This window comes from Chrysochloris asiatica, unplaced genomic scaffold (genome assembly GCF_000296735.1).
Source record: "Chrysochloris asiatica unplaced genomic scaffold, ChrAsi1.0 scaffold00041, whole genome shotgun sequence".
In the NCBI taxonomy this organism is placed as follows: Eukaryota; Metazoa; Chordata; class Mammalia; order Afrosoricida; family Chrysochloridae; genus Chrysochloris; species Chrysochloris asiatica.
Genome location: NW_006408559.1, coordinates 107,863 through 135,793, shown reverse-complemented (window position 1 = coordinate 135,793; position 27,931 = coordinate 107,863). Strand labels below are relative to the sequence as shown.

The following is a 27,931-nucleotide window of genomic DNA, read 5'->3' as shown; positions in this document are numbered from 1 at the left end:
CGAAATGCTGTGCATAGCTTGTCATGACCCACACAATCAAAAGCCTTTGCATACTCAATAAAGCACAGGTAAACATCTTTCTGATATTCTCTGCTTTCAGCCACGATCCATCTGACATCAGCAATGATATCTTTTGTTCCTGTAGGCCTCTTCTAAATCCAGCTTGAACCTCTGGACGTTCTCTATCAGTGTATGATTGTAGCTATTTCTGTGTTACCTTTAGTAAAACTTTACTCTCATGGGATATCAAAGAGATTGGCTGATGATTTCCACATTCCGTTGGTTCACCTCTCTTTGGAATGGGCACAAATACGGATCTTTTCTAATCAGTCAGTTAGATAGTTGTCTTCCAAATTTCTTGGCAGGTATGAGTGCCGCCTCACTTTCTTGAAAGATTTCAATTTTCATTCCATCAATTCCTGGTGCCTTGTTCTTTGCCAATTCCTACAATGCACCTTGGATTTCCTCCTTCAGTATCATTGGCTCTTGATCATACGCTACCTCTTGAAACGGTTGAACATTAACCATCTCCTTTTGGTACAGTAACTCTGTGTATTCCTTCCATCTTCTCTTGATGCTTTCTGCATCATTCAATAATTTCCCCAGTGAATCTTTCAATAACAAAAGTCAAGGCTTGAATTTTTTCTTCAGTTGCCCCAGCTTGAGAAATGCTGAGCGTGTTCTTCTTCCTTTTTGGTTTTCTGATTCCAGATCTTTGCACATTTTATTGTATTTGACTTTATCTTCTTGAGCAGATCTTTGAAATTCTCTATTCTGCTCTTGGACCTCCTCCTTTCTTCCATTTTCTTTAGCATCTCTACGCTGGAGAGCAAGTTTCAGCGTCTCTTCTGACATCCATTTTGACCTTTTCCTTCTTTCTTGTCTTTTTAATGACTTTTTGCTTTCTTCTTGTATGATGTTCTGGATGTCATCCCACAACTCTTCTGTCTTAGGTCTACAGTGTTTAATGTATTAAATCTGTTCTTCAGATGATCTCTAAATTCAGTTGGGATATATTCAAGGTCATATTTTGGCTCTCCACAACTTGTTTTCATTTTCTTCAGCTTCAGTTTGAATTTGCATGTGAGTAATTGATGGTCTGTTCCACAGTCTGCCCTTGGCCTTGTTTTCACTGATGATATGGACCTTTTCCATCGTCTCTTTCCGCAGATGCAGTCTATCTGATTTCTAGGTATTCCATCTGGTGAGGTCCATGTGTATAGTCGTCTCTTATGCTGTCTAAAGAAGGTATTTGAAATGAACAAATTATTGATCTTACAGAATTCTATCATGCATTCTCCAGCATCATTTCTATCACCAGGCCATATTTTCCAACTACTGATCCTTCCTCTTTGCTCCCAATCTTTGCATTCTAATCACCAGTAATGAGAAATACATCTTGATTGCATGTCTGATCAATTTCAGATTGAAGAAGTTGGTAGAATTCTTCTATGTCATCCTCATTGGCTTTAGTGGTTAGTGAATAAATTTGAATAATAGTGGTATTAACTGGGCTTCCCTGCTGCTGCTGTTGTTGTTGTTGTTGTTATGTGCAGTTGGGTTGGTTCAGACTCATAGAGACCCTATACAGGGTTTCTGAGGCTGTAAATCTTTAAGGGCACAGAAAGCCTCATCTTTCTCCTGCGGAACAGTTGGTAGTTTCAAACTGCTGACCCTGAGATTAGCAGCCTGATTCATAACCACTACACTACCAAAGCTCCTTGTGCTTTCCTGTAGGCGCATGGATATTATCCTATCAAAGACAGCATTGTACCTCATGACTGATCTGGATATGTTCTTTTTGACAATGAATGCAACACCATTCCTCTTCAATTTATCATTTCTACCACAGTAAACCATGCAGTCAGAAGATGCAAAATGCCAGTACCTGTCCATTTCAGCTCACTAATGTCTAGGATATCAATGTTTATGCGTTCCATTTCATTTTTGACAACTTCCAATTTTCCCAGATTCATACTTTGTACATTCCATGGTCCGATTTTCAGTGGATGTTTACAGGTGTTTCTCTTCATTTTGAGTTGTGCCCCAACAGCAAATGAAGTTCTTGAGCATCTTCGGAAAGCACCTAAAGGAGCTCTGGTAGTATAGTGGTTACGAATCGGACTGCGAACCTCAAGGTTAGCAGTTCGAAACTACCAGCTGTTACACGGGACAAAGATGAGGCTTTCTGCTCTGGTCTTAAAGATTTACAGCCTCGGAAACCCTGTACAGGGTCACTCTAAGTCGGAATCGAGTTCATGGCACTTAACCACTACCAAAAGCACCTACTATGGACTCTGATTAAGCACTCTACTATGTACTAACCTGGGCCCCCTTAACCTGGCAGTAGGATCTGGAGATGGCATCGCTTGAGGACATGCTTCCACTCCACCCCCGACAGTGTTATTCAGGTCTTGGAAATCTGCAAGGCCCGTGGATCCAGCAGCAGGGACAGAGAAGCTGAGCCATGTGCTCAGGGGACCATATGGCTACAAACAGCACAGATCAGCTAAAACGCCACAGGAAGGCAGGCAGGAAACTGGCAGGCCACGACAGGCACAAAAGTCTCAAGTAGGCTCAGCCAATCACTGTAAAGTGAACATGCTTCTCTGATAACTGGAGAGACAAGAAAGCCCTCCCTTGCATTTTGGTTCTTAAGAAGTAGCACTGCTTACGCCATGCTTAACAGTAGGCCATGCAGCCACATGAGAATACTCTGTTAAGTTCAAAGGTTGACTCAGGGGTAAGCCTCTGGATAGACTATCTGCAGGTCAGAGGTCACCTTTTCCAGGTTTTCCCAGCAATTTGGGCTGTGCCCTGTACAATTATATCTCAAGAGACAGGGTGACTGCTGCTGAAGGGAGGCCAATCACACCGCCCTCAAAGCAGACTCCCACAGCAATGACTTGCAGGACTGTTCATGAGGGCCCAGCAGGGCACATGTTTTAGCTTTTCTTGAAAAAGTAGTTTGGAATTAACAGACATTTTAAATCAAGTATAAGGCCCACAAAGCTGCAGCTGGACTCAAGAGTTTAAAAGCAATGTGGGTATTTATTTCTGCCCTTTTATATTTAATGCTGATCTAGTCAGTATTCCACAACAGAAGTCAGCAAACGATGACCTAAAGGACATCCAGCCTACTGCCCAGTTATAAATAAAGTTTTATTTGAACAGAAACAAGCCCATTCACCCATATTAGGATACAAAAGCAGAATTGAGTAAATTTCAACAAGAGACCAGAGGGCTCACAATGCCCAAAATATTTATTACATGACCCTTTAAGAAAAAGTTGACCAACCCACTTAACTAGAATATACTAGCTGGCATAGCTGGGGAACTATTTGGTAAATACACTCCCTAAGATTCCTCAGGAACTAACTGCCATTTACATGGGGCACATGGTGGCTCTATACAATAAGCACTGGACTGCAAACCCAAGGTTAGAGGTTCGAGCCCACCAGCCGCTCTGCAGGAGAAACATAAGGCTGGCTTTCTGCTCCTGCAAAGATTTAAAGCCTCAGAAATGCTATAACGGGTCACTAGGAGTCAAAATTGACTCAACAGCACTAACTGGCAATAACATAGGGAGATTTAGTTAAAAGGACAGTCCAAGAATTACTTTCTAAATAAAGGAAAAGTTATCATCTATATAACTATCAAAGTACTTTGCTGTTACTAAGTGTAATCCAGTCAGTTTGATTATAATGACCCTGTATAGGGTTTCCAAGGTGCAGCTGGTAGGTTTAAACCTTGTAGTGAGCAGCCCAGTGCTTTATCCTATAGCAGCACACCAGGACCAGTTAAAGAAATGATGGTGAGCCCTTACAATGGAGTGTGGTGCTATTAATGGGAAATTACATCAGATATTTACTCTGATTCTCTCCTGAAAAGTGAAAATCAAGGCATGTATTTACTGCTGGAGAAACAAGTCCAAGAGGACAAAGAGAATGTGAGAGGAGAGAATAACAATACAACCTGGTAATCTGGAAAGCAGATGGAAAAGTGGTAAATGACTCCACAGACTCTCAAAAGCGGAAGCCTGAGCCAGTGGTGGGAAAACTCAATAATCAGTCCAGTTTGCGTTGCAGACCATCACCCCCAAAAGACTCAGAAATGGGCAATATTCAGAGCTTCAAGTAGTGGTGAAAATGGGGCCAAAAGTTAGGCTTGGCTCAAAATCTGTGGAATGTACTGTACTTGTTAAATCCCATACATATGTTCACTGCTTCCGGTACAATGTTTTAATGCCCTGTTCTTAAACAAGAGAGCTAGCCCAGAATCACCAGACATCTGAGGAAAGCCTCTAATATGGGAGCTGAGAGACCAAATAACCAAAGAGGAGGAAAAAGAAGACAAACTATTCATGGAGAAAAAAACGTCAATAAAAACCCTAATTCTTCAGAGAACTAAGAGACGACCCTCATTCATGAAACAAGAACAGGATGTTGGGGAGGAAAAAGTTAATCCTACTAATAAAAGGACAGTCAGAGAACAACGTGAGAGCATTGGAAAATAAACATACATATGATACATGAAAATTCAATAGAAGGGCTGAGAGATAAATATGAAAAAATCTAGAAAACAGAACAAAAAATAAAGATACAATACAGCAGGAAAAAATTGGAGGACCCGCCCACGAAGTCAAACATCCAAACAATAGGAATTCCAGAAAAAGGAAAGAAACTAGATGGAAATCAGTGCAAAAGAAATGAAACAAGTTGTTCTCAGAACTAAAGGATTAAATAATGAAGCATACATGGATATCCATTTGCACACGGATAAAAATGCATTATCAGTGGAAAATTTCAGAACATAGGAATCAAAAAGAATTTGCTAAACGCTTCCAGAAAGAAAAAACAAGAAACCATGTAAAGATAAGGAATCAGAACAGCTTCAGACTTCTTTGGGGGAAACAGTAGGAACACTAGGGGTGCAATAGTTAAGCACTCAGCTGATAACTGAAATGGAGGCAGAACCCACACAATGGCCCCACAAGAAGAAAATCTGGCAATCTGCTCCCATAATAATTTCAGCCCTAGGGAACCCTATGAGCAGTTCTTCTATATGTTGGCATCAACTAGACAAAACTACAGATGTGTAAGTACACACAGAATAGACAGCAGAATGATCAATGCCTTCATAATCCTGATGGAAAAGGGGATTTTAAGTTCTAATTCTATACCCAGCTAAAATATAAACCAAGTATAAAAGCAGAGTAGACATGAACTATCTGCCAAGAACTCTTTTCCCAGGAAGCTCGAAAGTGTGTGCTATCAAAGTGGGGCAGTAACCACAAAGATGAAGCAATGGGCTTCTGCAAATGTAGTTCTTACCCCAGAGTGAGGGAAAAGAAAGCAGTTCCCAAACGGATGATGAATGGTGAAGAGACTCCAAGAGGACAGCTGTATAACAGGCAAAACACAGACACCAGTCCAGACTAGTGCTGGTCAAAAGGCTCCAGGAAAGTATTTTTGATAAAGAAGGTGTTAGCAGGTTGAAAGAAGGTTTAGAGAGAAGGTTCAGACAAGCAGAGGCTGGGGATTGAATTAATAAGTGCATATACAAATGCATAATTTTTTAAATGACTGACTCCAGGGAAAGCAAAAACTTGTCTAGGAAATAAAAAGTAATCATAATCTCTACATGACCCAGTGGTGGTTAGCATTAACAAAATTGTAAACAATGAATATTAACCTAACCAAAATTATGATACAATTAGATTGGAAGGCTTGGGGATGTGAGCTCATGTGCCGACGTGAGTTTGTCTGTGTGAGAAGGAACAAAATCCTCGTCTTGGCATGAAGGAAAGAGATAATGCCTAGAACTGAAAAAGCAATAAATAGCAACATAAGCATGTAATCACATGTGGTTTAGCCAATGGTCCAGAGTGGCTGCCTCAAGGGAGAAGGAAATTGAACATATTAAAAATAATATACAAAAGAGTCCCAATCAGTGCTACTCAAAGAATGGCTGCCAGTCAGCAATGAGATATGAAAGTTGTTCTAGATCGTACATAGAATTTATCAATCAACACATGGCTGAAGTGTCTTCCTGTAGCAAGATTTCCTTGATGAAGGGAGGGACGCCTTGATTTACATTCTGGCTCAAGCTCTTTGTTTCCTATCAAGGTACTTTGCTGACTCGTAATCTCTACCAGTCCTGCTCACACTATTATGTAAAAGGCCAGATAGTAAATTATTGTAGACTTTGCAGGTCATTTAGTCTCTGATGAAACTGCTCAACTCTGCTGTTATAGCACAAAAGCAGCTATGAGCCATAGCTACATGAATGGGTATGGCTATGTTCCAATTTATGTCTAACACTGAAATTTGAATTTCATGTTAACTTTTACATGCCAAATAATGTTCCAACTTATGTCTAACGCTGAAATTTGAATTTTGTGTAATTTTCACATAATAAACAACATTGCCTTTTTATCCAATTATTTTTAAAAATGTAAAATCCACTCTGAAGTCAAGGGCAAGACAAAAACGAGTGGTACGCTGAATTTAGCCCACAGGCTGGAATTGGCTGGCTCCCGCTATACCACAAGTGCTTCATCCAGGTGGTAACGGGGAGGTGGTTTTGCTTATCGTCTTTATGCTTCCTCCTGCACCGTCTTAAAAATTAAACTAATGCTGAGATAGTTCCAAAGGACAAAAAGTTTTAAAATCAAGGACCATTTTTCCTCTTATTTTTTTAAGCAGACCTATATACAAACGGAAGGAGCTCTGGTAGCGTAGTGGTTACGAGTCGGGCTGCCAACCTCAAGGTCAGCAGTTCAAAACTACCAGCGGCAGTTCCATGGAGAAATATGAAGCGTTCTGCTCCCATAAAGATTTACAGCCTCGGAATCCCTGTGCAGAGTCACTATGAGTCGGAACCGACTCCACAGTACTTAACAACAACAACATATACAAATGGGAGTCCTAGTGTGGCACTGTGGGTTAATGCACTGGACTGCAATGTCGGTTGGAATGGCAAGGTCGGTGGTTCAAGTTCACCAGCCACTCCTTGGAAAACCCTATACGGGGTCACTATGGGTCAGAACCAACTCGATGGCACTTAACAACAACAACAACAAATATCCAAATGACCTAAATTTATGTATAGGATTCAACAAGAACCCATTTATTCCTCATAATCCTAGAACAACCTTCTCTAGTCTATCACTGTAATTAATGAAAAGCCTCACCTAGATTAAAAAAAAAAAAAAAAAAGATACAGCAAGGAAACAGCTCTACCACCAGCTCTCCCTTTTCTGTTGTTGTTCAGTAGTGTTGAGTCAGCCCCACCTCACCACACAGAACTGTCCGCACCTAAGCCACTCTCACAGTTATTGCCATGTTTGACCCTGTGGTTGTAGCCACAGTGTCCATCTCTTTGGCGTCTTTTTCTGGCTGACCCTTTATTAAGCATGATTTCCATCTCCAGGAGCTGACTTCTCATGGTAGCATGTCCAAAATCCAAGAGAGGAAGGTCTGTTAGCCTGGCTTCTAAGGAGCATTCTAGCTACACTTCTTCCAAGGGCGACCCATTTGTTGTTCTAGCAGTCCATGACACTTTGAACATTCTTCGCCATGCCATAAGTCAAATGCATTAATTTTTCTCAGGTCTTCCTAATTCATTGTCCACCTTGCACATGCATATGATATGAATGATAATATCATGGTTGGGGCCAGGCACACTTTAGCCCTCAAGTGACATCTCTGCTTTGTAACTCATTAAAGAGGTCTTTTGCCAGCAGTTGCCCAATGCAATATGTCATTTAATTTCTTGATTACTATTTCCATGGCATTGATTATGGATACAGGTAAAATGAAATCCTTGAAAAGTTCACTCTTTAGTCCACTTATCATGAATGACATTGTTTATTGGTCTGGTTGTGAGGATTTTTGTTTTCTTGATAGTGAGCTGTAATCCATACTGAAGGCTGTGCTCTGATACTCATCAGTAAGTGCTTCAAATCTTCTTTGCTTTCAGCAAGCAAGGTTGTATCATCTGCATATCGCAGGTTGTTAAGAAGACATCCTCCAATCCTGATGCTGTGTTCTTCTTCATATAATTCAGCTTTTCAAGAGTATTTGCTCAGCATAGAGATTGAAAGGACACAACCCTGGTGTCCACCTGTCTTAATTTTAAATCACAGCGTATTCACTTTTCTAGTTACCAGTAAAGTGATATTTTAAATCAATGCAAAGTAGCTCAAGCATCTAATACTTTGAATTTCTTCAGTAATGTCTTTGTATCTTCTCAGGAAAGGCCCAAAACCCTTCATAATCTTCCAAATTGTTCTCTAAACTCAGTTTCAACTATGGACTAGCAGGTATAGAACATGGCACTGAGTCTTCCCAAGCCTCACTCCCATTACTCGGAGAAACCACCAGAGCTACAATAGTGAAAAGCATAAGACTTGCCCCCCTTTCCTTTGCTGGGTGGACAGTTGCACTTTTCTTGGTAAATAATTGCCCTTTTCTTGTGTAGTTGCAGTCTTCTAACACAGCAGATAGCTCCAAGTAACAGCAACCCATTTCAAAGTCTCCAAGCCAGGCCAGTGCCCATAGGCAGGAAGTATGAAGACTAGGGACTGCTATCCCTCACGTCCACTAACAGAGGTGAAAGAGGTTAACCTGACAGCTGCTAGGAAGCCACTTCCTAAAGAGCATGAGAGAGGCTACTTGAGCACTCTCCGACCTACTGCTCCAGGTATGGTGCAAAAGAAATTCAACCCCAATTCCTCAGAGACTTTGCTAAACCATTACCTTGCAAACAGAAACCACTTCAGGATTTCTCAGGCTGACAGTGCCACCTAGTGGCTTTCCACCCCAAACTACTCAGGATGAGCCAACTAGGCCAGCCACCTCAGACAACACGGATATTTTAACCACGTTTAGCCCGTCAAGACAAATCTTCCAGCATCTCTTGCCAAAAGTAAGAACAACTAGAAAACATTTCAGCATTTTGGGAATGCAAAAACAACAGAACAGTTTTACCACTCAAAGCACCAAACACTGCAACGAAGAAAAGAACGTTTTACAACATCTCTGACACAACCAAGTAGCTCTATTCCCTCCAGATCTCTCTCAGGATGCATCAATGGAGGAAACCTCTCAGGGAATTACTGCATTAAAAAAAATATCAGACCTGTAAGAGACCCAAAACAGAGAAGTGTTCTATGTGATAACCTTAGGTACAGGAAATCTCAGAGACTCTTAGTCATTTCCTAAGATGATAAAAGAATACCTATGCAATTAGATCTCAAGGTGATAATGTCTAGAATTCATTTTCATTAATTCAAATGAAGTCATGCTTACTGGTAATGAGAAATTTTAAAAGTTCTATGGTTTCATGTTCCCCACAAATAAAAATACACACACATACACATCATGGCTTGCCTGGAAATAATCAAGAGCTCAAGGACTTCCTACTGGTGGTAGCCTTGTATTACCACTAGGCAAGCAATGTAAACTACACATGTTTAAATGCAGAGAATGACTCACCTTGGCAATGAACTGCTTGTCCTTTTGGTCCAAATTAGCAGTGGGAGCAACGTAGTCTCTCCAGATTCTCAGCCTGCGTTCCTTGGCAAACCTGACAACAAAGCAAGAGACAAGACCATGAAGGGATATGAGTTTGGTAGCAGAGTCCATCATCATCCTGGGAGTAAATGGTACAGAATCTTCCACTACCTCATCAATGAGGCACCCAAGAGCAAGTCCAGGCAGAAGGGTGAAGGCCACAGAAAAAGTTCATGGTTGTGGTGTGTGCCATCAAATCAGTTCCAACTCACAGCCACCCTGTATAGGGTTTCTGAGGCTGTAAATCCTTTTGAGAGCATGAAGTCTTATCTTTCTCCCATGGAAAAAAGTGTACATCAACTGCAAATATCCCAAATGCATAGGTCTCATCAATCTGTGGCTCATAGATTGGGATTCCATGTATATAACTGGGTGAGCTAAATTCACCTTGACCATTCCTTCTTTGGCTCATCTAGTTGCTCCTGAGAAACCCCTATATGCTAGCTTTTGGACTACAAATGCACAGCAAGTGCTCTCTTAAATGAGAAGAATGCCTACATCTAAACAAATAAACGTATTTTGAAACGAGCATGAGGCTGCCCAATTTCCATTTCAATTTGAAAAAGGTAATCTGGCACCCATATTGTAGGTAGAAGATAAGAACCAATCTGTCTTTTACATTACACCTAAGAAATGAGGGGGAAACAACAGAAATTAATGCCAGGAATTTTTAAAATATCACAAAATTTTTCTTAAAAGTAGATACTTTTTAAGTCCAATTATGAACAAGAAATTTTTTGTATAAAAATTTAAAACAAACAATGAACAAATGACTCAAAGTACTTATAAAAGAATGGAAACATGTACGGGGGAACATGAAGTTGCTGATAAATGTACTGCAACCTCTGTAAAAGGGGGGCAACACGGTGACACCTGACTCCCTCTTACTTCATTCGTAAGGGGGACGAGGAGACTCAAACTCATCAACCACCCAAAGCCATTTCCTACAAGGCTGAGGTCAGCCTTCCTTAGCAATTCTGACACCAGCCATCTGTCTCCACAACACGATTTCTCAGTTGGGTTCACTAATTCATTGCAGTAAGCACACAGATCTTAGACAGCACACACACAGTTAGGGGGTTTATTAGGAACTGAGCAGATTGCAATTCAGGAGCAGAAATGCTCAGGGTACAGTCCTTGCAGTCAGGGTAGCCTCTTCTTTGTCATGCCTGCAGGCAGGCGTCTTTCTGATTCCTGGCTTCTAGACCTGCCCTGTGCCGGCAATGTTACCAAGCTCTTTTAGGGCTGTTGATAAATGCCCAAAGGCACTACACTCTGCTAGAAGGCACTTAGCTCTAGCTCCATGAAATCAGCAAACCTGACAACACAATTTAAGTGCCTGAAAACACCCTACTCTGCAAGCGAATGCCTTTGGGCACTCAACTTCCCTTGCTCTGTGGGCTGCAAAACCCACCATTCTGTCTGCTCCTCTGAAACTTCTCTGCTACTTCTCCAGTCTCACAACTTTCTGTCCCCAGGTCAAGGAGGTTCAATGCACAGGGAGGGATCTCAGGGTCTATAGGGCACGCTCCGCTCTTGGCTTGATGGTAGTGAGATTCCCGCTTCTAAAGTCCCAAGTTTTTACAACCACAAGTAATCCTGTTAACAATCAATCCTGGTAATCCTGGCTTCACTTTCTTTCCCCACCTGCTCTTAACCACACCCATCAGGGGAAAAGTCCTTAGCTTCGAGTTACAAACACTATAGAAGGGTGCTGTCAGGTCCAGTCCATTCCAAAACAAAGTGACCCTGGATAGGGTTTCTGTGGCTGGAAAACTTTACTGCAGCAGAAAGCCTCAGGTTTCTTCAGTAGGAGGGCGGGTGAATTGGAACTGTTGACCTTATAGTTAGCAGCTCAACACATAACCTACGACTCCACCAGAGCTCCTTAAAGACTCGGGGTAGAAGAGCCACATTCACAGACAAGTAGACGTGGTATATAGTAGCTGTAAAACACCTACTGTACTTTAAAAGATAGGAGGCAATAAGAATATTCTGTTCTGCTAACACTGCAAGTTGCTTAAGTGTAGCATGCAAAGTAAGTAGTTAGACATTTCTGAAAAATGACTTGCATTCTAAACCTGCTTTATAACATCCATTTTTTGGAGCTGGCCACTCTCCAAAAAGTCCATAAAATCTTCTATATGTGCTATAAAAAATGTATACACTACTCTTATTGTATTCACTTTCTTCAAAAGGAGGTAGGAACTTAAAGAATGTTAAAAAGAAAAAAAAAATCAAGTAAAATAACATTTACAATAGTTGTTGTTGTTGTTGTTGTTAAGTGCCATCGAGTCGGGTCCGACCCATAGCGACCCTGTACAGGGTTTCCAAGGGTGTAAATCTTTACGAGAGTAGAAAGCCTCATCTTTCTCCCGCGGAGCGGCTGGTAGTTTCGAACCGCTGACCTTAAGGTTCACAGCCCGATTTGTAACCACTACGCTAAATAGTAGTAGACTTAAATGGTTTTCTGAACTGAAAAACTGGGCTTCACAGGGTAGCCAGACTAATTAGGTACACAAAACAGAAGATTAGAAAGGGCAGCTTAAGACAAACCAAAATATTATAATGAAATGAGCAAAGACAAGGAGTTAGAAAATTAAAAGGGAAAAACACATTTAGCATTTCCCAAGCTGAAAGAATTGAAGAAATTCAAGCCTAAAGATGCAATATTGAAGGGTTCTACAGGCATAAGGACTCCTGGCGTGGCGCTGTGGGTTAATGCACCAGACTGCAAAGCCATTTGAACTGCAAAGTCGGTGGTTCAAGCTCACCAGCTGCTCCTCAGAAACCCTATACAGGGTCACTATGGGTCAGAACCAACTGTACATCACTTCACAACAACAACATGGGCATAAGACAAGGAGCTCGGTAGTGTAGTGGTTACGAATCGGGCTACTAACCTCAAGGTCAGCAGTTCGAAACTACCAACTGCTCCACAGGAGAAAGATGAGGGTTTCTGCTCCCGTAAAGATTTACAGCCTCAGAAACCCTGTAAAGGGTCGCTATGAGTTGGAATTGCCTCCACAGCACATAACCACCACCACAGGCATAAGACTGAATGATGCAGGAAGTGTCAAAAGAAGATGGAAAGACTACACAAAGTCATTGTACCAAAAATAATCAGTTTAACCATTTCAAGAGGTAGCATATGATCAAGAACCGATGCTGTTGAAGGAAGAAGGCCAAGCTGCACTGAAGACATTGGCGGTAACAAGGCTTCGGGAATTGACAGAATACAAATAGAATCTTTCAACAGGAACTGATGCAGCACTGGAGGCACTCATTCATCTACGCCAAGAAATTTGGCTACTGGATAACCGATTGGACGAGATCCATATTTGTGCCCACTCCAAAGAGAGATGACCCAATGGAGTGCAGAAATCCTCGAACAATATTAATATCACATTAATCGTTACACTCAACAGAGAACTGCCAGAAATTAAAGTTGGATTCAGAAGATGCCATTGAACCAGGGATAGATATCACTGCTGAAGTCATATGGATCTTGGCTGACAGCAGAGAATATCAGAAAGATGTTTACCTGTGTTTTATTTCCTACACGAAAACATTTGACTGTGTGGATCAAAGCAAATTATGAATGGCATTGCAAAGAATGAGAAATCCTGAACACTTAATTGTGCTCATGTGGCATACAGTCATTCAGAAAGAACAAGGGGATACTGTGTGGTAGAAAATCAGGAAAAGTGTGTATCCTGGTTTTATCCTTTTGACATACTTATTGGCACTGTGGGTTAAAGCACCAGACTGCAAAGTCATTTGAACCAGAAGGTCAGTGGTTCAAGATCACCAGTCGCTCCTTGGAAACCCTATACAGGGTTGCTATGGGTCGGAACCGACTCAGTGGCACGTAACAACAACAACAATTCAATTTTTATGCTGAGCCAATAATCTGAGAAGCTGAGCTGTATGAAGAACGCAGAATCCGGACTAGGGGAAGACTCATTAGCAACCTGCAAGATGCAGATGATAAAACTTTGCTTGCTGAAAGTGAGCAGGACTCGAATGGCTTACTGATGAAGACTGAACATCACAAGTTGATGATGAATAACACCTCAACATAATGGAAATAAAAATCCTCACAACTAGACCAAAAAGTAACATAATAAACATAGAAAATATTGACGTTGTCAAGCATTTCATTTTATTTGCATCCACAACCAAAGCCCATGGAAGCAGCAATCAAGAAATCAAATAACATATTGCATTATGCAAATCTGCAGCAAAAGACCTCTTTTTAAGTGATAAAGAGCCAAGGTGTCAATCTGAGGACTAAGGTGCACCTGGCCAAAGCCTCGGTATTTTCAAGTGCCTCATATGCATGTGGAAGCTGGACACTGAACAAGGAGACCATAGGAAAAGCAATGAACTTGAATTCTGAGGTTGGAGATTATTGAAAGTGCCATGGGCTGCTAGGGAGCAAAAAAATCGGTTTTGAAAGTATAGCCAGAAAGCTCCTTTAGAAAGGAGGCTGACAGGCCGTCCTCACTCAATACCCTGGACTTGTCATCAGGAAGGACCAGTCCCTAGAGAAGAACAGCATGCTTGGTAACACAGAGGGTCAACAAAAGAGACAAAGACCCTCAACAAGATGGGCTGACACCGTGGCAGTAACAATGGGCTCAAAAGTAACAAGTATGAGGATGGCACAGGACAGGACAGTGTTGGGTTTTGCTGAGTATAGGATCGCTATGAGTTGAAACCGACTCAATGGCAGCTAATACCAACACTTCGAAAAGATACCGTATCTGCCCATTGAATTGTGCAGCAACTCAAAGACTCTAAACGGATTTACTTTGGTGGAATGCTTTATTTTTAGCAACTGGTATGCTTTTTAATCACACAAAATACCATTCTCGGACACATCAGACCAAATAGTCCAGATTATTTTTATTTTTATAAAAACTTACAAGTATTTCTATATAGAGGTAGAGAAGGATGTATAAGATGTAAGCAAAGAGAAGACCACAGTCACTTAGTTCTTGTTGTAGTTCATCTCTTAGATCTAAGTCTCAAAACAAAATAATAATACCAACATTGAATTTTATTTTAAAAAATAAAGGTTATCACGATAGTCACAGTTTTAGGATTCTGAAGTTAAGCTGCACCACAAGCTCAGAGAGGTCTATCATCATCACCAGCTGTTTGTGGTCTTCTGCTGAAATACATCCTAGGAGGTGATGACCAGGACCTCCCAGGGCATCATCTCCACTCATCCCTGCTTCGTGTTCTCCCACCAGTGAAAGTAGTTCCCCTAGATCTAGAAATACTGGAGCTTGTATACTAGAAATAGTCACCAATTTTTGTAATTTCTCCTGATGTTTCTTCTGAAAGGAACTTATTTCGATGTAACGTACTGGTTATGAATAGGGCTGCGAACCTTAAGGTCAGCAGTTCGAAACTAAAAGTCATTCCGCGGGAGAAAGATGAGGCTTTCTGCTCCTATAAAGATTTACAGCCTCAGAAACCCTGTACAGGATCGCTGAGTTGGTTCCGATTCCACAGCACATAACCACCACCACCACATACATCATGGAGCACCTAGCCAAAAACATGGCTGTATCACCTCATAGTTGTATGAACACTTAAAAGTTAAAACACACGATCAAATATACTGGAGCACTAGGCCTCACTAGGACAACAAAGGTCCTAGTTTAGGATTCATGGGTTCTGTTTCCATTACATCCATGCTTTCCAATCCACACCTCTGCCTGTTTGGAAGCAGCTCATAAGCAATTTTATCTTCCTCAATAATCCTCAAGTTCATTCCAACTCCCAAAATTTATGTGAGGGGTTTGGGGAAAAAGTGACCTGAAACTATAAAAAAAAAACACTCAAAATGAAGACTGATGCCTTTAACACTGAAATCCTCCCCCTGCACTGAGTTAGAACGCCCAGAAGACGACGACGTAAGGCCCTCCTGAAGTGACCCGAATGGCACAAACATGGAGGAGGGGAGGGCAGGTCATGGGACATCTTGCCCTAAAAGCCCTTCACTTGAGGGAAAAGGCTCCCTGTCGGCTCTTACCTCTCAGCTGCCCTCAGCTTTTCTGCGCCCCGAGTGTAAACTGCAATTGACCAATCCACACAGCGTGCAAAACCCTCCTTCAGGAGAAGCTCTGTGATGTTGCCGTTCTGAAAAACAAGGCATGGGTGGGCATGGATTAGATTCTGCTGCAAGAGAATCCATTTCTCCATACTATGGCACAGTTGACAGAACCACAATCTCTTCAGCGATTCAATTTCTAAAAAAGTAAGAGTCACTTCTGTCTTGAAAGAGCCACCCCAAGATGGGGACTTCACCCTGGGGTTCCTCCCAATAGCCTTGGCATCACATCTCCACAGCACCCAGTACAGTTACACTCTCTTAATAGGAGGACGATGAATGTTAGTAGCACTGAATGGACTTGATATTTCAATAGCTCTTCTTGTGGGCAGAGGAGGATGCTCATCTGTAGCAGAGATTACACCTATTCTTGCCTTCACTACCATCAGCACTTCCTCCCCTTTTCACAGGCTGAGCACAGGGGATAGTTCCAGCTACGTTTTGTCCAGTGAATCATCGTTCACATTCTACTGTGACACTGAGCCACTGGGCAGGGCACAGCCAGACAGCTAGCAGTCCAGAGCAGCAGGCCTGCCTTCGGCACATTCAAAAACAAGCATCCAAGCCTTTACAACAACTGCAGGAGGGAGTGTCACCCAGCCAAAGAATAGTAGCACCACCTTCAATCTGTATTGCACGTAGGTCCAAAGAAAGACAATCCATTTCAACTTGGGGATTTAAAACCGATCAGTTCTTGCCCAAGAATAATACAACTACCAAGGTGCACAATAGGGTAAAATGCCCTACCATCAGAATGACAAGGACACAAAGAACCTATTTCTTGCTCCAAGGTAGAGTTACGAGGTAACAGGAAAAGGCCTGGAATGCAGAAAATAGATTTTCTCTCCATAGTTTCCCATCCTTTGCTACTGGCAACCTCAAGGAGAAACTCTTAGAAGTACAGTGATAACGGAGAATCATTTTCTAAAGCTGAGAAGTGACACAGATTTGCCAGTTCTATCAGATAATTCATATCTCCTTAGAAAATGCCTAAAAAGTATGGATACTAACTCTGCTGAGATACTTACAGCTGGGAAGGGTGGGGGAGGCAAGGGAAGCAAACTTGTTTCTGTTAGCTGATTCGAATTCATGGCAATTTCAACTTACGGTGTCCCCACATGTGCAGCATGGAACTGCTCCCTAGGGTTTTCAGGGCTGTGACCTTCTGGAAGCAGATCACTAGGCTTTTATTCCAAGGCACCTCTGGGTGAGTCCAAACCTCCAACCTTTCAGCTAATAGCCAAGGGCGTAACCATTTGCGCTACCTGGGCGTAACTCTTCAGACTGCACATGGGATCACTGACGCTCAGCCCCACCGCATAGTGCACTTACTGGGTGAAGGATGGTACCCAGAACGTTCTGGTTGTGGCAGCTTTCCAGGATGATCTGCACATCTCTCTGAAGTAGCCGCGACTCGGTAAAAAATTTGGCTTCTGCAGCAAAAGGCTCAGGCGTTTCAGTGCCATCTGCTTCCCGTCGAAAAGTCGGACACTGGGGTAAAGGGAAGGAGAGTTGAGCCCGCAGCCTGCACTCACGCCAGACGGAACCTTCCAGAAAGCACATACCCTACAATGCCAGGCTGTGCAAGGTCTCAAAGCAGGTCAGGGTATTATAACCCTTCTGAAAACATACTGGTAAAAACAAACTGGAAACATCTCAGGCTTGTTGGTAAATGAGATGAGACAGTTACAGCATCATAGGACAAGTAATGTCACTTAGCAGCTGAAGGGAGCCACTGCCAAGAAAAACCTCACCAAAGCCTAGCTTTAAATGCCTGGTATTTTTAAATCAAAATGAATTCTTTTAAAATGCCACATTTTATGAGTTGGAATCAACTTATCAGCAACTTGGGTGAGTTTTTTTTAGGGGGGTTGTTTATATATTCTACCACAATAAAAAAAAAATCCTGTTTTTAAAAGTTGACTATTTGACATTAAGACCAGGCACACACAGCCAACAGTGAGCCACCTCTCGGCATAGCCCACTCCAAACATACCTCAAGAAATGAAACATACAGGTTTTTGGTACAACCAGAACCGTCCACTGTAGACTTTAACCCAAAGATGTATCAAGGCCCCAGGCAATGTGAACAGCCTTACTAGAACGAAACAAGTCAGTCCACAGTGCCCAAATAGCACACTCTACTTATCACTGAACACACCTCCAGAAACCCTAGGTCCAGCCCGCAGCCCTGTGTGGTCTGACCTTGATCCCTGACAGCATGACCGTGACCAGGTAGTGATCTGGAAGGAGCAGGGCCCTGACCACACTGCCGTCCCGCACGTGTTCGATGATAGCTGCATGACAGAAGAAACAACTTTAGTCGTTGGCAACAGGTACCCCAGATCTAACCACACGTAACTTAATTCCTCTCCCCATAACACCCCGTCTTTCAAAAAAGATTCCATCTGAAACCTGATAGGATACTTCTGAAGTTGTTGTTAAGTGCTGTCAAATTGGTTCCAACCCATAGCGACCATGTATAGGGTTTCCAAGGAGCAGCAGGGGAGCTCAAACCGCCGGCCTTGCAGCTCAAGCCAACTTTACAGTCCAGCACATTAACCCCCAGCACCATACCAGGACTCCGATGGGATACTAGTAGACCATAGTGTTCACCCAACACTCTTCCACAGGACTCAGGTCAGACTCACCCTTGGGTGTTCATAACCTTCAGGGTCCTCTTGGCTCATACATGAACTCTCCTCTAAAAGCAAGATTGCACACCTGAGTAGCAGGTGGCAAGAAAGTAACCCAGCAAATATTGCTTAATAAAAGTTTAAGGATTGGTAACCATTTTATTTCACTGACACCATAGTTAACAAGATCTCAAGGTAGGGCCAAAAACTATAGTGTATAAATACAAAGAGGCTTCAAAAAGTTCATGGAAAATGTGCATTATCTTTTCATTCCATTTTTCACGAACTTTTCGAAGCCTCCTCATAGACATGTGTGTTTACATGTATAGTGAACATAGGTAATCTACCTGCAAATTTCAGAGATGGCATTTCAGTAGCCATCTTTTTGAGAACAGGAATTCAAGTTCCCTCCTAACAGACCACGGTGTTGTGTTACCCTTAATGATGTCCCTTGGACACTAAAAAACATCAAAGAAGGGGTCACTAGATCTTGGTGCACAGAAGGAAAAAATCCCTGAGTCACATCTGTCTGTTTCCCGCCAGCCTCACCATTGACAGGCTTCTGGTGGTGGGAGTCCACAAAGTGCCTGGGGTTCTCAATGGTATACTTGAGGTCCCGGATTGTATGTGAACCGTTGCCCTCACTCCACATTCCTTTCTTAGCTGCCTTCGCTTGCTCCTCACATTCTGAAAGCCGGTTCTGCTCAGGACTGGGACATGAAAAACAAACAAGTATGGTTAGTGAGCTCACAGGCAGAAAGACGAGGCTCTTCCGTGACGACGGGTTTCTTCAGCATCTCCTCCTTGTGAGGAGACAATGCCTTTGTTTCAGATCTATGGCCGAGGACCCAATCCTTACAACCAGAAACCCACAGGAGTGCAATTTCCAGATTCCACACTTGTTCCTTCAAACAACAGATTAAATCCTGAGAGCATTTAATGAGATGTCCCAAAGAACACCCAATCTTGGTACTGCCACCCACAGTGATCACAGGAGAAGGAGTTGGTGGCTCAGAGGGGAGCCGCTGCAGGAGGTGCAGTTTCATTTAAGCCATATCTGATTCAGGACCCAGAATCCAGGCCCAACTCAGCAGGCCACCGTGCAGGGAAGTTGACTAAGAGCCATCCTCACTCTCTGCCATTCTCCAGCACAAGCACTGTTATTACAGATAATGTCACCCCAGAACTGCTTACACATTCAACAAGGACAGCTTTGCAAAGCTTGAAAATGGAAGAGTCTGCCTTCACCTGCCAGGAAACCAACATCAGGTTATGAATATCAGTCTTGTGGACAACTCCTATTTGTCCTTTAAGCTTGTGGTCACTTTGAAACGACTGAACCAACCCCTGGTGGTAGTGGTAGTTATGTGCCATGGAGTAGTTCCAACTCATAGTGACTCTGTATCAGAAAGCCTCATCTTTCTCCGGTGGAGATTAGCAGTCAAGTCGTAATCCACTATGCTACCAGAGCCCCTTGAACCAACCTTGTTGCTTCTGTGAAGTGCCATCGAGTCAGTTCCGACCCATAGCGACCTTGTACAGGGTTTCTGAGAAACAGCTAGTGAGCTTGAACTGCCAACCTTGCAGATCAAAATGACTTTGCAGTCCAGCGCATTAACCCACAGTGCTTCACCAGGACTCCTGAACCAACCCTACTCACAACGACTTCTTCAGCACAGTGACCTTCACTTGCTACACATGCAGCTTTTAACTCATGAAAAAGGACTGACAACTTTCCTTGCACTGACCCATCCTCTACCCACTGCCACCCAGTGAATCCCAGCTCCTAGTGACCCTGTAAAGTATTTCTAACACTGTAAATGTACGGAAGCTGAAAGCCTCATCTTTCTCCCGAGGAATTCCTAGAGAGCTTTGAACTGTGGACCTGCAGTTAGTAGGACAGTGCTTAGCCTATAGTACCACTGGGGCTCCTTGCCTTGCTATAAAGTGAGACAGACTAAAATCCTTACCTCTTGTTCTGACTTACCTACACATTAGGCTTAAAAACACACTTAAGAACGGAAGTCGTTCAGGGACTAAGAGTCAGCAGACAGAGCAAAACAACTTCAAAAAAAAAAAAAAAAATCAGAAACAGCTCTTCTGTCTCTGCCCCTCTCCTTTCTCACACACACAACTGAGCCAATGTGAACTGTGAATTGCAAGGCCTGTGCACCATCACCTGGCTGCATCTCAGACAACTGGATCCATCAATGGCTGTACACATACACTGAACCTCATACCAACATCAGTAGGGATTTCTACATGGGAATTACATGTACTTTCTCAAACCTGAAGTTGTCAAATACTACTGCCACCACTCACTACCAATAAAAACAGAACAAAAATTACTGTCAGAATGAGATGAAGAAATACAACTTAACAGAAAGAAGCAAACATAGAAACTGAGAAAAGGAGGCTACAAGTCAAGATAACTGGAGAGAAGAGAAACAGAGGTACTCCAGGGCAGAGGGTGCAACACTGCTGGAGAGCCTTTAATTCTTCATTCTGGTTGCAAACTGTGCTCCTAAAAATACTGCAATGGCAATCATGCCAACCAATGTCTTTAAGATAAAACTTCACCATGCATCCAAAAACACCACTTGAAGTAAATGTCTTAACTCAGCAAATAGCCATGTGCACACACACCCAATGACAGACTCCGAAAATGTCCCCTTGCAGTCAGGAGAAACCACAGAAACGTTCATGAATGACTTGGGCCCAGAGACTATGAAGGTAGGAAGATGCAAACAAAGCCTTGGCTCACTCCTTCCCATCACTGGTTGTTGTTGTTGTTGTTGTTAAGTACCATGGAGTTGGTTCCGACTCATAGTGACCCTGTACAGGGTTTCTAAGGCTGTAAATCTTTACGGGAGCAGAATGCCTCATCTTTTCTCCTGCAGAACCGCTGGTAGTTTCGAACTGCCGACCTTGAGGTTAGCAGGCCAATTTGTAACCACTACACTACCAGAGATCTTTGTCTTATGCCCATCACGGGGTACAGCTCTCCAATACGGATCTACATACAATCTTTCCTACACCTATCAAAAAACAGGAGTCCTGGTGTAGTGCTGGGGGTTAATGCACTAGACTGCAGGATCCATTTAAATTACAAGATCACCAGCCGCTCTCCGGAAACCCTACACACACGTTCACTATGAGTTAGAACTGACTCAACAGTGCTTAACAACAACAAATCAAAACACAAACTAAACCCACTACTGTTGAGTCAGTTCAGACTCCTAGTGACCCTACAAGACAGTGCAGAACTGCCCCATCAGGTTTCCACGGCTGTAAGGAAGAAGACTGTCACTTCGTTCTCCTAGGAAGCAGCTGGTAGGTTCAAACCAGCAATTTTACGGTTAGCAGCCAAGCACTTAAGCACTGCAGCCCAAGGGCTCCTTCATCAGCTACAGTGCTCATATAACAAGGATTTGACAGTATAAACAGCCTCTTTCACCTTAAAATTACTTTCCAGACACTACAGTGTTAATTAATGCCAGCTGCAATCCATCCTACTGTGAGCACACTGGTAAACGTGAACTTGACCCAGGTGCTACAGAAATCTGGCATGGCTAACAGAACGAACACGCATATTGCCATTAGCAAAACACACAAAGACTTTTACTTAAGTATCTGCAGATCTGTAAACCAAAACAGACTTAGAAGATTTTGAGGATAGAGAAATTTTCTCTTTCAAAGCAAAACAATGGAGACCTGGTCAGTTTCCCCAGATTCTAAAGTGTATTAATATATACACTCTTCTTTATCTTTCACTGTACATAGTCCTCACATCTGATACAATCCTACACAGCTACTGTTCAATGGTCTATTATCTCCCATTCAAATGTTGGCTAAGTTTGTTCATGGCTATGTCTCAGTGCCTAGGACAATGTTTGGCACCTAGTAGGTGTGCACAGATATTCTGGAATAGATGGATGGGTGAGAAATACTGAGGAACTGAATGTCTACAGTCTCAGATACAGCTGTATTGAGTCTTATTAATATGCAGAATAGAACTGCCAGGGTTTCAAGGCCACATGCCAAATACCACCCCTGAATGGGGCATGACCTCCTGGCTAAGAATAATCCACACCTGGGCAGGAATGGCCTAGAAGCACCTAAAATTACCCTAAAATGGTACTTGAAACAGGGGAAGGGGTGAAAACACAGCAAAACCAATATACAGCCAACCTCCCTTGAGCAACTCCAGCTCTCACAGCAGACTGGAAGGAAACAGAAGGTCAGGGTGTAAATAATGTCTACTTACTTATTGGCTCTCATGCCTTCTCGCCGAGTGGCTAGGCCTTCTGCAACCAGAGACTCAGCAATGTTTTCCCCATTGGTATCTGCAGCCAGAGCAGGAGAGAAAAACAGGAATTACATACAAGATTCAAGCTTACCGACTATAGGGAAAGAGCACAAGTGGGACCACTTTTACCCTCCATCTTCAAGGAGAAAACCACACAAGGCAGAGACACAGTGCTAGGTTTTCTAGGAAGCCTCTTCTTCCACGATGCCTAGTAGGTAGAACCCACAGGTCCAGCAGACATCTTCTCCGGCCTCTTTCTAATTTCCCAGTGTACTGCCCAGGCCAAAGGCAATGCCAGGAGACACAGAACACTGCCAGGAGGGCACATCCCATGTGGAGCCTACTGAACACCTGATCATCTCAGAAAACACACCAACCTCTCAGCATCTTGGGTTATTCATCTATAAAATGGTAGGTTTTTGTGAGAATTAAATGATAATGTATATAAATCCCAGGCACAGTGCCAAGCACATAGCAGGGATTTAAAAAAGAAGGTACTACCAACACTAGATGTTGTTAGTGCCATCAAGTCAATTCCGACTCATAGGGACCCTGCACAGGGTTTCCCAAAAATGGCTGGTGGCTTTGAACTGTGAACCTTGCAGTTAGCAGTCCAGTACTAATCCTACAGCGCCACACCAGGACTCCAACTGGTGGTGGTGGTGTGCCATGGATTTAGTTCCGACTCATAAGCATCCATGCATAGGGTTTCTGAGGCTGTAAATCTCTATGGGAGCAGAAAGCCTCCTCTTTCTCCCACGGAACCTCTGGTAGTTTTGAACTGCTGACCCTGAGGTTAGCAGCCTGACTCGTAACCACTAGGTAACCCAAATGGTGTGCACTTGACTATGATCTAAAACCCACCCAGTGGTCATGCAGAACAAAATCACAGTGGTCTGCTTCCATAAAGATTATAGCCAAGAAAGTCCTCTGGACGGTTCGACACTGCCCTATAGGGTTGCCATGAGTCCGAATCAACTCGACGAATGGGTTTGTGTTGATTTTTGTAAATCACACTTCACAGCAGGAAGTCCATTTCCTCCGACACATCCTGTTCTCTACTCCCACAAGCTACCCCACGTGACAGGCTTTCTCCCACAGATACTGAGGGGACAGCATTGAGATTTTTCACCTCACACACTGCAGCCTTCAGAACAGGCAAGAGAAATGAAGTTCAACATGAAACCCAACCTGGTTAGGTTCTACTAGGGCACTTGGAACATTAATTGTATGTCCATGCTATTGAAAAAGCTCTTAGGCTCCATGTATTCTCTTAAATCTCTGCCTGTTGGCCACAATAATAAAAGAAGACATCTATGAGGGAATCACCGCATAAAAATCTTTAATATGGCAGAGAACAAGCTCCCAGATAAACTGAAACACAGCAGTAGAGGTGATAGGGAATGTCAGCACAGAATACAATCCCATACGATTTATAGTCAGCATACTCTACAGCTACCTCTGCAAGCTCTAACAAGCACACAGGTCTTCCCTCTTCTCCCCACCCCACCCCCAAATGGCTTGCTGCTAGCATGCCCACATTTCTGCATCAGAGAAGGGGAAACCTCTCTTCCTACCAAGAAAAGGCACGGAGAGGGGGACACACAAGGCAAATGACATTTATTCAAAGTGTGCTCAGGTTCTGAGGCTGAGTGTTGATCACATGACCCTTCCCATTGAGGTACCGGCTGAGTCCAGCCAGACACAGACACACAGCTGTCTACCATTAGCATATTTTAAACTGGTTCTTTCAAAGCAACAGTTAATTCCAAGGAAAGGAAACTCAAAAGGAAGGATTCAACAAAGGGAAAAGTGGAATGGTAAGGTGCCAAGAGGCAGGGGTTTGGTGGACGGGTGGGGAACCAGGCTCAGAACAAAGAAGCTGAGGTGCCATAAAACCAGCCAATCAATAGCAGACCTAAGAGTGTGCAGACAGCCTGGCACAGAGCTCTCTAAAGCGGCTGTATCCGGCCCACTTCTGAAAAGTGAGTTCTCATTGCTCCTTCCAAAAAGAGGAAATGCATTTCCCAAGGGTCCAGTCCCTAGAGAGGAAGCAACAAAATGTAGGGAGAATACTGAGAAAGGAGTGAACAGGTCAAGAAACAGACTCTTATTACTAACCAAGTTAGGAATCTAACCCAGTCCTAGTTATTTTATCTCATTCCTTCCCACATTGGGGACTCTATTCAGAGCAGGTGGGTGACTACATTTTCTCCACTAAGCATGTCTTGTATTTTTACAAATTCTAGGTTACCACAAATTCTCAAATTCTACCATCATAAAAGACTGAGAAACCGTATGAATACTTATTCCTGGTCTAAGTCACTCCACTCCACCTTTTATTAGACTCAGTTTTGAGACCCGATTCAAGTACCTGAGGGATAATATTAAATGTTAACAGGCACTTCTTTAAAACTGGAATACGTAGGTCATTTCAATCATTCCTTCAGTGCATATTTATTGATTACCTACTAGGTTTTCCTTTAAACACTATTATGTTAACATAACAAATAGCATACAATTTGTAATTTGGTCAGTTTGAAAACTCATTTTTTGAAAATCAACCTTAGAGGTAATTTTAAAGGTCAGCTTCTCTTAACATAAGCCATTTGGCCATTTCAGTTGAAGACCAAGGTTATTTAAATGAACTCTTGGTGGTGGTCTCTTTATCGAAATATCTAAGCCAGCAATTATCTGTGATCCAATGAGGTTTCTTGTGGGGTAACAGAAGATCGGCCAGCTGTTAACCAAATTGAAGTTTTTCACAGAACGAAATCCTTAAACTGTTTAAGACACTGCACTGTTATTTGTCTTATATTCTTTTAACCAATCATCACTTAACAAGAATGCATCAGTGTTTTATTTCCTAGTGATTCTGAATTCTGAATTCCCTTTTTGAAAGGCTCCCTGGAACAAACAAGATGGTGGATCAGGTACAAGTGCAGTGAGGAGCTCCATCAGCAACAACACAGAATACGAGCCACCAAGCAGGCTCAGGGGATGGTCCCAGAACATTGAACCACATATAAAGGAATATTTAGAAAGTTGGAAGGCTTACAGCCAATGGAATTTATAGCAGAAGCAAGATATCCTGTACTTTCTAATGCAAGGTGCTCAGCTGCTCCCGGAGCTGCTGCCTGACAGAACCACATAGAAAAAGGGGTGGACATTCTTTTCTTCGTATGTTTATTGACCTCTCACTGCCTGTGCACCTCCATTCTGGTGACTAGAGGGGGTGCATGAACGAGTGGACACCCCACCCCCACCCTCAGACGGTTTTATTATGCATGTGCACAGATCTCCTCAAAATTTAAAGGGACAGTTTCCACTTAAAACCAAATGGCAGTGAAATATAGCCACAGCTGGCCCTGAACTGTTTATCACTAGGAAAAAGGCCTAAACATGGGTTGTGGAGTAGGACAGGCAGACTAAAAAGGAAACAGACCAAAAATAAAATCCTGAGTTATGTCATAACGACCAACAGCGGCATTTTGAAATTTTTCAGGAACAAAGTGAAAAGGGAAGCCCATCTCCTGATTATATGTACCTAGAGGCAATCAGAAAGCATAAAAAATACCAAAATACACACCCATCTAAGTATTAAGGCCATAGCTAACCACTGAATATGCCCAAAAAACAGAAACAGACGACCATATCGACACATGTTCAGAAACGAGATAAAATGACTGAAACAAATGAATTGGAGGCAGACTTACACTCCATACTGGAAGATGGGCAGGCTTTGGAAATGTCTGAGAAGGAATTCAGAAAAATGATTATAAAATGTATCAAAACACTTTATAATGGAGTTGAGAAAAATAAGGAAGAAGTCAGGAAAGTGCTACAGGAACAATCAAATTAGATAGATACAGCACTGGAAACAATTCAAAACCTACAGAAAGAGGTCCAAATGATTAATAATAGAATATCAGAAATGGACAATACACTGAAAGGGCAAAGGAGCGGAATTGAAGAGATGGAAGCCAGAACTAGTGAGCTTGAAAATAAATCTCTCAATACCACTAAGATAGAAGAACAAGCAGAAAGAAGGATTAAAAAATCTGAGGAATGTCTAAGAATCATGTTGGACTACAAGAAGAGGATTAACTTCAGAATTCCAGAACAGGAAGAATCACCGAAGTCCACAGAAAAGACAGTTAAAGAACTTCTGGAAGAAAATTTCCCTAACATCCTGAAAAGCAAAAAGATAAACATCCAAGAAGCTCAACAAAACCCAGGAAGGACAGACCCTAAAAGAAAATCACCAAAACATTTAATAATCAAGCTCTCCAAAATCAAAGAGAAGGACAGAATCCTGAAGGCAGCTAGGGAAAAGAAAAGTGTAACATACAAAAGTAAGCAAATCAGATTAAGCTCGGATTTCTTAACAGAAAACATGCAGGTAAGACGGCAATAGGGAGACAGATATAAAACCCTGAAAGAAAAAAACTGCTGACCAAGAATCTTCTACCCAGCAAAGCTGTCCATAAAATAAGATGGTGTAATCAAAACATTCCAGGATAAACAGAAGCTAAGGGATTTTGCAAAAGCCAAACCTGTGATGAAAAACATCCTAAAGGGAGTTCTGTGAACAGAGAACCAACAAGAACAGACAACAACCAGAGATTGACGTTCATGGCAGCATCACCTGGAAATCAATCGACAAATGGAAGAGTCGAAAACAGAATAAAACTATAAGAACAAATTCAGAGGATCTGGGAGTTCAGTCTATGATCAAAACAATTACAATGTGAAAGAAGGTAAACACAGAGGAATGGAGATCTAGGTGGTGGGAAGGTCAGGTAGATTACAGGATAAAATAGTATCTTAAGTGGAGAAAAAAGTTAATGGACTATAAAGTAACCACAATGGTGGGGTTGGGGGTGCAGGGTTTAGGGGAAGATGGAGGGAGGCAACGGTAGAGCACAGGGTAAGTAAGGGTAGACACATCATTTTTCGGGTGTTGGGGAGGGTAATACAAGAAGGGTGAGAAAGAGTAAGAACAAGATAGATAGGGGAACACTGAGACAGGTTTGCATGGGCTAAGTGGTACAGCGGTAAATAGTGATGCATGCTTAACCTTAGAACAACAGGGTTCTAAGCATAGTTTGAAGTGGGGAAATAATACTAAGATGCTTGATTGTCTTATGAATATTGGTTTCCCTTGTCTTGTTGTTGTTATTGTTAAGTGCTGTCGAGTCGGTTCCGACCCATAGCGACCCTGCACAGGGTTTCCGAGGCTGTAAATCTTTACGGGAGCAGAAAGCCTCATCTTTCTCCC

At 42.5% G+C, this 27,931-nt stretch overlaps 1 protein-coding gene across 1 annotated transcript in view; it reads right to left on the bottom strand.

Moving 5' to 3' along the window:
- The window catches only part of SND1 (staphylococcal nuclease and tudor domain containing 1), a 550,040-nt gene that overhangs the window by 471,482 nt on the left and 50,627 nt on the right, over positions 1-27,931 (bottom strand). The window contains exons 4-9 of the mRNA XM_006861100.1: positions 22,609-22,687; positions 18,891-19,051; positions 17,911-18,002; positions 17,038-17,196; positions 15,628-15,734; positions 9,501-9,591 (exon numbers count right to left, since the gene is read on the bottom strand). Of these exons, the coding sequence (XP_006861162.1) occupies positions 9,501-9,591; positions 15,628-15,734; positions 17,038-17,196; positions 17,911-18,002; positions 18,891-19,051; positions 22,609-22,687 (689 nt within the window). The remainder of the gene's footprint in view (positions 1-9,500; positions 9,592-15,627; positions 15,735-17,037; positions 17,197-17,910; positions 18,003-18,890; positions 19,052-22,608; positions 22,688-27,931) is intronic.